This window comes from Heptranchias perlo, chromosome 13, assembly GCF_035084215.1.
Source record: "Heptranchias perlo isolate sHepPer1 chromosome 13, sHepPer1.hap1, whole genome shotgun sequence".
NCBI classification, from domain to species: domain Eukaryota; kingdom Metazoa; phylum Chordata; class Chondrichthyes; order Hexanchiformes; family Hexanchidae; genus Heptranchias; species Heptranchias perlo.
In genome coordinates this window covers 26,202,016-26,212,017 of record NC_090337.1, presented here as the reverse complement: position 1 = coordinate 26,212,017, position 10,002 = coordinate 26,202,016, and the positions used below count along the sequence as shown (strand labels likewise).

The 10,002-nt window shown below is 38.1% G+C and overlaps 1 protein-coding gene across 3 annotated transcripts in view; it reads right to left on the bottom strand.

The window, feature by feature from the left end:
- Window positions 1–3,271: 3,271 nt before the first annotated feature.
- fxr1 (FMR1 autosomal homolog 1) overlaps window positions 3,272–10,002 on the bottom strand; it is a 94,453-nt gene continuing 87,722 nt past the window's right edge. For 2 of the 3 annotated variants that reach the window (XM_067995209.1, XM_067995211.1), the window contains 2 exons: window positions 9,245–9,342; window positions 3,272–4,334 (listed from right to left, as the gene is read on the bottom strand). In XM_067995209.1, coding sequence (XP_067851310.1) covers window positions 4,167–4,334; window positions 9,245–9,342 — 266 coding nt within the window. In that variant the 3' untranslated portion in view covers window positions 3,272–4,166. The remainder of the gene's footprint in view (window positions 4,335–9,244; window positions 9,343–10,002) is intronic. The other variant, XM_067995210.1, reaches the window with a different exon arrangement.

The window sequence follows — 10,002 nt, the reverse complement described above, 5'->3', positions numbered from 1 at the left end:
AGAAAAATAATTAAAAGCAGCCAATGTGGATTTCAGAAAAGGAAGATTTTGCCTGACAAACCTGATCGGAGTTCTTTTGAGATGAGATATAGTGGAAGGGGGAAATGCAGTGGATAGTGTACACACAATCCAGTTGGCTCAAATTTCACATTCATAAAACAGCAAATCACAACTGGACAGGCTGATAATGTACTAATCAAAATGGAAGAGGTAGAAAAAATTAGAGTTGCTAAGGATATATGAAAACAAGATTAAAAATGAACTTAGTGTACTCCATCATTAAAGAGGAAATTGCTTCAAGTATTTCTTGATCCTTTTGGCCACCTTGGTTTCTTCACTAAGCCAAGGACTTTCCACTGGAAATAAGGTTGGTGAAACAAAAAAAGATTTACAGTCGAATTAAATTCATCTACACTATTTCCTGTGTTCAAAATGCCTCCAATAACATTTTCTATCAGAGGCCTGTGCCTGTCCAAGAGGCCGGAGTCTTGAGATCATGGGGGGGTTTCTAGATTCGTCACACTCAACTTGAGATACTCAATAATGTAGTTGACTATGGCTTCTAGTGAGCATTTGTGCTAACAATTCCTGGAATATTTTTGATAATTGACTGCAAAACTGATCAGAATATGCTTGGACCTGCTGCTTGTAAACCCTGCTCACTCCCCTGCTGTCACTCAACAGAGAAAAACTATCAACTATATTCCCCAGCGAAGCCATTTTAGTAATTTGATTTTTTTTTCCTATATAAAGTACCATATGTAAAACAGGCACTTTGGAATTTTCTGAGAACTTTTCTGTGTTCTGGACACTGGGACCAGCCAAATGGACTTCTATGGTCTTTTCCAGTCCTGCGCATTCCTATGTTCCTAACTTTCACAGAAATTCAGTGCAAGTTTTTAAATTCAAACAGTTGTTTATTTAGCAAATACAGCATTCATGATGTGTACTTTGAAATTTTCACTGTTCAATTTTTATATTCTAATGTATATTCTAAATGATTAGAACAACTGCATGTCTTATTTATTTGAGGGGAAAAACTTACAGCAACAGGAAAAAATTACCTTGTAGAGATTTCGCCCTTCAAAATATAGTATCGCTCAAATTGGAACGTGTCCAATATTGAATGGTTCTGGAGAATCACTTTTTTTTGTCTCAATATAGTTAGGGCTGCCATGTGAACCTCCGCTCCCACCCTGTATAAAGGCCATAATAGCTGAGTTCTTTTTGACTTAACACTGTCCCAAAAATTACTTCCTTCAAAAAATTCCCCAACAATAACAACCTCTGCAGAGCCTAAGAAAATGGCCTCTGCCGAGCCTAAGAAAAAGGCCAGGAGGTACTGTGGTGTGAGAAATGCTATTAGAAGGACTAGCACTCTACAATGCTGGTGATAATACTTTTTGTTATTCAAGCATCTCTCACACATTGCAGCAGCCCTACCAGAGTGGTACCAATTTAAGAGAAGGGAGTTCCCAACTGGGATTCCCTAAACCCTGCTGCCAAATCAGACATGCTGAAAACACTATCCTGGGTGTTGGCTGTACTTAATATAGAAATGTCTGGAAAACAGCGTGAAAGTTAGTCTACGTATCAGCTTCACAGAGACTATAAATGATACCGATTAAGAGTTGCCAAATTAACAGCTGAATTGAGTGGAATGTCCCTTAACCAAACTTCATGTTTAATATCTAAATGGTACAATGGAGAATACAGTCCATTAGTCATTCTGCAACACAGTTACCTAGTTGTTTTTTCATGTAACAGAACCGCCAGGAAATCCTAAAGTCCCAAGTTCAGTAGACATAAAACAAAATTGTGCACACCAACAGTGAAACCTTCAAGCCTCATTCGATCAATGGGGTGGCAGATGAAAAAAGCTAGCATCAATCTCCTGACCCAAATAAAACAAACTACCTTGGGAAGAAACCCTGGATGAATTATACTGCTCAATGGATGCTATCATAGAAAGGTTATAGCACGGAAGGAGGCCATTCAACCCATCGAGTACGTGCCATATCATTCAAGATACAACAAAGGGCAGGTATTCATTTTTGGTATTGTTCCTCCAATGTGTGAGGAATGCCTGGATGACAAAGAACTACTCTATCCTCATGTCAAATCAAACAGGGCTGACCTGCAACTAAAGCCTGTTAATTCCAAAATATGGATGTTATGTGTGAGGTAGTAGCCTCAGTTTCAATTTAATTCAATTCAAATACAAGCATCTTGTGGGACTTGTTTGAACATTTGTTTAATTGGCAGCTTCAATTGTTCCAGAGACATATTTAAATTTCTCAGCCTGTCTCATTCCAATTGAGCAGTGTATTTGAAACCAGAGATAATGTGCCAGCGAGACTCCATGGAGAGTGAACGAACTACCATAATAAAGGTTACTTTCAAGAATCTTATGTCCAGTCTACATTGCAGTTCAGTGCAGCAGACTTACTGTTTAATAAATCTGTTAGACTAAGCTACGATTTTGAAGTGCCTTCTGATCTCAAGGAAGAATACCAGAGAGCGTGGGACATAACCAGTAAGCAGAATACAATAACAAGGTTTTCTGTTCAATCCAAGAACTCTCTGCAAATTCTCTACACATTAGGCAAGTAACAGTACATTCGAGGTTGTAAGGAATGAAGGCTCACCTATGGGAGTGATCAGAGATGCTGAAACTGACAAAAATATGTACTCATACTCTGTGCAATATATTTTTGTTTAGTTTATTTGAACATGCGCCTGGTAACCAAAATATGGCTGGGTGTCTCGCACAATCCAAGATTGGCATGGTGTAAGGAAACTTCTCCAAAAGGTTGAAACAGAATTAGAATTATTTGTACATTTTATGATTTTTACATGCTGGACTGGATATCAGCATATGTTCCTATTGCTAAATGTTTCTATCATAGTTTGTGGTTCATTATAAAATAAAAACTTTACAAGTTTACTGGGTATAAATGATGAAACAAACTCAAGTAGTGCTATTTCTCCCCCAAAATACCAATGGGATCACAAAGGTGCATCTAAGGTCCCTATTCTAATTATATCAGATTCTCATGCTAGAATCTGGATTCATCACCCAAGCTCTAAATTTTGTGTGTGGCTATGCGACAGTTCTGTCCTGGAGGAAAAGTATAACTTCTGTTTTTCAATAGAAGCTATATTCTAGAAGTATTACTTGGTGCAAAATATGGAAATGAAAAAAACTCAAATTTGAAACCAATGTAAAATTCTTTACAGTAAAGCTGCAGAAAACATTCATGTTTGCATATTTTAAGTCAGAAGATGGAAGATCAAACTTTATTTATCAACTATCTGCATACAAAACATATTGCACATCAACCAACGAAAACTGAAAATAAAAATACTCTAAGGACTCTAACCAATGTAGTTTACATGGAAAATCGTTTCTCTGGAACTTAATCTTACAGTAGTTGGATTATTTTGGCAATGACATCTACAACCAGTTTAGTGTAACATCCAAAGCATTGCTTGATTTTTAAATACTGTACAGTTAATAAATAAACCAAACAAGCCCCTTTGTAAAACAGTCACTGCCAATGACATCCCAATGTCCCTGCAGATGTATAGATGCAAACGAGTATTCTCCAGTGGTCTGCAATTTTCTCTACATACAGCATTAAAAAAAAACCTACGGAGTTTTAGTAAAATTGACCAGTTTCCAGACTAGTATCACCTAGTATCCCTAATGTTAAATTTACAATTCAGTGCAAAATTTTGAAACTGCATTTTCTATTGTTTTCCTCAGATGAAAAAGTGGTTGCATATTGGAGAACTTGACAAAAGCAGCTAATGCTTTAATCCATTACATATTACGGTAAATGTCAATGATCTCCATCTCCAGAATAATCTGAAATTTCTTTTTAAACATTTCAAAACATTTCCTACAACCAGCTAGCTCTTTTAATTTTGCATCTACTGTCTGAAGGCACAACATCTGATAATGTATTGAGAACTTAACTAGGTGAAAAACAAATTTATACAAGTGTTTTATTCAAGAACCCTCCCCATCTCCATTCCAGTACGGAGGAACTAGAAAAAAGTGCGCCGTAAAGTCTGGCAGTCCTTATTCTATCTTTGGCAAGCTTTTACAAGCACTATTAGAAAACGTAATTTATGCAGAACTGGACGATGGTGGATAATGTTTAAGAAACACCATTCTCCACAACTTTAGTTCCATTTCCTTGGTAATCTCTTTGCTGGCTTTCCTTAGAAACCTTACGTGTAGGAGCTTCATCACCAGAAACATTGCTCGTTCCATTCATGGACTTGACAGCTGGAGAGTGTTCATCAATCACATCCTCTTGTACCTGCTGAGTATATATGTTGAGTGCGAATTAAAAAGTTAACTTTGAGAAAAGTCAATGCAAAATTTGTTCTGCACACAACTGTGAATGTCCCAAGTAATTACTGTAAAAAGTCATTTAGAACTGCACAGGAGACAAGAGCATTATTCAGAATCCTCAACGTTAGATCAAACATTCTTGAATTATTTGCTTAAAATCACATTTATTGTTAACATCTACCAATTAGTTACCGTTCTTGGGAAAAGATTTACTGACAAAACATAACTTCAGATATAAATTACCAAAAAACCCTAACTAATTCCAATTCCTGGGACCAATCAATTTAATACATATTTATTCATTTACATATCGGCACAGTCTCCTTTCCTCTAGCAGGCCCCATCCTAGCCAACTTTTTGGTGGCCCCCACCAAACCTTCCATAATTCTGCTACAATGAATCCCAATGCTCTTCTGATTTGAACTGAATTTCATCAGCATACATGTGGAAGCTGACCCATTGCCTGTAGATAATGTTACTGAGGGCAGCATGTAGATTAGAAATAGGAGGGGGCAGAGGCAAGATCTTTGGGCGACTCCAAAGGTGACAATGCAGGGAAGAGAAGAGAAGCCATTGCTGGAGGTGCACTACTTATGTTTGAACAGGTAGGAATGAAACCAATCAAAGACAGTCCCATGGACCTGGACAATAAAAGAGAGGTGCTGGAGGAGGATGGCATGTTGAACGGTGTCAAACGCTGCAAATAGGTCATGGAGGGCACCATGATAGTCATAGCAGATATACTTAATGACTTTAGCAAGAGCATTATAGGTGCTATGAGAAGAATGGAATCCAGACTAGAAGGGGTGAAATAGAGAGTTTCAGGAGAATGAGCATGGAGCTAGGAGGCGATGATGCATTGACGGATCTTGGGAGAGGAAAGGGAGCTTTGAGATGAGGCAGTTATTGGAGAGGGGCAGATGGGTCAAGGGTGCATTTTGAGGACAGGGTGGTGATGTTGGTTATGAAGGGAGGTAGTGGGAGAAGAGTTTGCAATTTTCTAAGTTGCCAAGAAAGAAGACAGACATTAAAGAACTTAAGGTAATGCAGAGAATAGCCAGAAGGCCAATCCCTAGCGTCAGGGTTCAGTTATGAGGAAAGAGTAGCGACGTGGGTTAATAAGGCCATAAAAAAGGCCATGTCAAGCACTAGGGTTCATTTCTAGAGGGATAGAATTGAAAAGCGAAGTTATGTTAAACTTGTATAGAACTTTGGTTAGACCGCATTTGGAGTACTGTGAACAGTTCTGGTCTCTCATATTGTAGAAAGGATATATAATGCAAAAAAGATTCACAAGGATGATATCAGAACTGAGAAAGATATCCTGATCAGGAAAGGCTGAACAGGCTGGGGCTCTTTTCTCAAGAAAAGAAAAGGCTGAGGGGTGACCTGATAATGGTCTTTAGGATAATGATAGGGTTTGATAGGTTAGACGTAGAGAAAATGTTTCCACTTGTGGGGGAGTCCAAATCTAGAGGTCATAAATATAAAATGATTGGTAATAAAGCAAATAGGTAATTCAGGAGAAACTTCTTTACCCAAAGAGTGGTAAGAACGTGGAACATGCTACAAGGAGTAGTTGAGGCAAATGGCATAGATACATTTAAAGGGAAGCTAGATAGGCACGAGGGAGAATGGATTCGAAGGGTATCTTGATAGGGTTAGATGAAGTAGGCTCGTGTGTAGCGTAAACGTTAGCATTGACCAGTTGGGCCGAATGGCCTGTTTCTGCTGCAGTTCCGATGTAACATGGGCTTTTCAGGCTAGTAATGAAGAGTCTAAAACGATCCTATAGAAGTATATAAATTTATTAAGAGTATGGAAAATGTCAACCAAGAATATTACTTTAAATTAAACTGTGGGAGCAGGACAAGGGGACACCAATTCAAACTAGTAACTTGAGGAACAGCATCAGGAAATTTTTCTTCACAAATGATTTTACACATTAATCACTAAGAAATAACAATGCTACAATAGCTGAGGTAGGGGGGGGGGGAAACGGGGACAGACGTGTTGATAAATTAAGATAGATCAGATGACCTTCCTTGTTCATAATTATCTTGCGATTTTGTGGAGTAGGGGAGCAGGGGGCTGCTCCTCAGATTAGGGTTAAATTGCCTTGCTGGGACAGAGATGATGAAACTTTACTCTTCCTGTAAACCATGCTTTACCTGACTACTGATTGCTTAATGTTGACATTAGGTGACAACACTGAGTTGTTGAAAGGGGAGAAGTTTCATTCTCAGCACTGACTATCGACTGGTCCCTCACTTTTAGGTGCACAAGTCAAATGCTAGAGTGATCGGAACAGAAACCAGTTGGTCATCACCAATAATATAACGGTGATCAAGGTAATCCATTATACTTGTTCTGACAACTTCAATGTTGCAGATGTTAGATTCTAGTCCAATTTTACATCAATTCAAAATATTTGTTACAATGTGCAAAAGCATTATAAAATCTAATTCTTCTAGTAAACCATAATTTATTTCACAACCTCATACAATTTAATACGATTTACCAACACAGTTCCCACTGCTTATAGTGGGCACATTCGTGCGAATGGCCGGTATAACGTGGTAGCATAAAACAACCTCAATATTATTTTGCTTCAAAATTGCTGAACATTCAGGGCATCAAACAAATGGTACTAAAGTAGTCACCTTAGCCATAACATTTATCCAAAACACTGCCATCAAAACATTCCCTTCTCCAAAGGTAATAAAATTGAATGCTAATAAATTTTATTCTGTTTCCTAAAAATTAATTCTGGATACTTGGTTCTTGGATGCTAACAATCAGCTTGGGTACATGCGTGGGAGTTTTTGTAACAGCAGCCTAGTTTGAAGGCCATCTTCCCAGTGCAGCCATTGTCCACAAAGCTGGCTGCCTTTACTAATTCATCTACATTGAAGATAAAGCCAGGTCGAGAGAGAAAGAAAAACAGACATCATAGAACAAACAAGCACAGGGTGTTTGAAGTTTGAACCAGTACCCACAACTGATAATTGGAGCGAACTGGTATTAATGAATTAGTGCATCTAATCAGCTCTAATTCAGTAACCAGAACAAAGACAAGTCATCTCAACATTTGTGAAGAACAATGGTTATTAGGGGACAACTGGTATGGTAAGCCCTCTCTAAACCTTGCATTTTATTATGTTCAGTGCACCTTGATGAGGTGCGAACTAGCAAGTATACACAGGCGTTCCTGCCCGAAATAAACAGGGCAGCACTTAAGACACTATAACTGGCAACTTTGAAGTTGATATTAATGCAAATGGATAATGGTAATTGTTTTTTGGCCGATATAAGCAACTGATAGTTTTGAACATGGATGTTTTAAGTGGTGGAGTATTAAAACTTTAATGCCCCAATTACACTGCACATCTGGCATTTGTGATACGCAATCGTCAAGCTCCATCGAGTCTACAGCACAGAAACAGGCCATTCGACCCAACCGGTCTATGCCAGCGCTATGCTCCACAATAGCGTCTTCCCTCACTACTTCATCTAACCCTATCAGCATGCCCTTTTATTCCTTTCTTCCTTGTGTGCTTATCTAGTTTCCCTTTAAATGCATCAATGCTATTTGCCTCAATTACACCTTGTGGTAGCACATTCCACATTCTAACCACTCTTTGGGAAAAAGTTTCTCCTGAATTCTCTATTGGATTTATTATTGACTATGTTATATTTATGACATCTAGTTTTGGACTCTGCCACAAGTGGAAACATTTTCTTTACATTTATCTGATCAAACCCTTTCATTTATCTTAAAGACCTCTATTATGTCACCCCGCAGCCTTCCCCAGCCTGTTCAGCCTTTTCTGATAAGTATATCCTCTCAGTTCTGTTATCATCCATGTGAATCTTTTTTGCACCTTCTCCAGTGCCTCTATATCCTTTTTACAATATGGAGACCAGAACAGTTCACAGTAGTCCAAGTGCGGTCTAACCAAGGTTCTATATAAGTTTAACATAACTTCTCTGCTTTTCAATTCTATCCCTCTAGAAATGAACCCCAGTGCTTGGTTTGCCTTTTTTATGGCCTCATTAACCTGCATCACTACCTTTAGTGATTTGTGTCTCTGTACCCAGAGATCCCCTTGCTCCGCTATCCCATTCAGACTATTATCCAAGCAGTATACCACCTCCTTATTCTTCCTACCAAAATGCATCTCACACTTACCTATATTGAAATTAATTTGCCAATTACATGCTCACTCTGCATGTTTATTAATGTCTTCTTGCATTTTGATGCATTCTTTATTAACTATGTCCCCCAATTTGTTGTCGTCCGCAAATTTTGAAATTGTACTTCCGATTCCTGAGTCCAAATCGTTGATGTAAATTGTGAACAACAGTGGTCCTAGCACCGATCCCTGTGGAACACCACCTCCCATCTTTTGCCAGTCTGACAAGCTACCCTTCACCCCTACTCTCTCTTTTCTGTGTAATGTGAACTTTCCACAGAAATCAGCAGGTTGGCATTAGCAACATCACCAAAGTGCTAAGACAAAAGATGAGTCTCACACTGTTGGCACTGTGCTTTGCTGTGCTGCTGACTTTAAACTTTATACTCAAAAGTTTAAAATTAATTCATCCGATTAACTACACAACCTTAAATTTCTTTTAAAAATGCTGACTATCCTGTCATTTCTTCTTTATCTGAAACATCAGCCAGTGGCTGGTAAACTTTCCATAACCACACATAGTGCTTCCAGATTTCCAACATCTGCAGTATTTTGCTTTTGTTTTAGTCCTCTGCTTTCCTCATTCAACAGCAGTGTATATAGATAGTATAATCATATCTATATGACCAATAATGGATACAACTGGGACATCAGCTACTAATTTTATTGCTCAAATTCTTACCAAGGCAGTTGCTTTTTTGCTGGCTGCAAGATTCTCATTAGGCTGGACCCGCTGTCGGCTCTGTGATTCCGCACGAGATATGTAATCAGCTACAGTTACTGTCAATGAAAACAAAGAAACTTCATTCTGTATATCGCTAAATGAATTGCATGGATTAAATGTCTTTGCAGGCATCTTCTGCACAGGTTTGCCAAACATTTTAATTTAATTAAACAGTAATCAATTTAGTCTAAACAAGACATTCCGCTGTTATATGCAATATTGTCATAAACTGGTGCAAGATGCATTCAGGATTAAATCAAAGATTTAGACAATGCTATGAAAAGTAAAAAGTCACTTTTTTCAACAAAGTTTATTATAACTACAATGCAGAAAATCCTTTGCATTTTTTCTGATGTACTTTACAAATGTGGTACTTTAGTTTAGATCCATTACTACCGTTCACCCAACCCATAAATTTCTAAGCTCGAACAACTCTGTTCGATAAATGAACTATTACCACCACTAATCATACTATTTCTCAGACTTAATGAAGAAACACAAGTTTGTTGAGAATTTAACGTGGTAATTTGAAAATCAGTTAGTTGACGTGCTAGTTTTTATATGGGCAGAAACTTAACACAGGGATTAAAACTACTCCTCACACTACAGTTGAGATTTAACTGCTCCGAAGCATCTGCTACTTTTAACATTCCAATAACACTTAAACCAGCTAACATACATACTTCCTAGAAAAGGTCAATCATGGTCACTTCTGT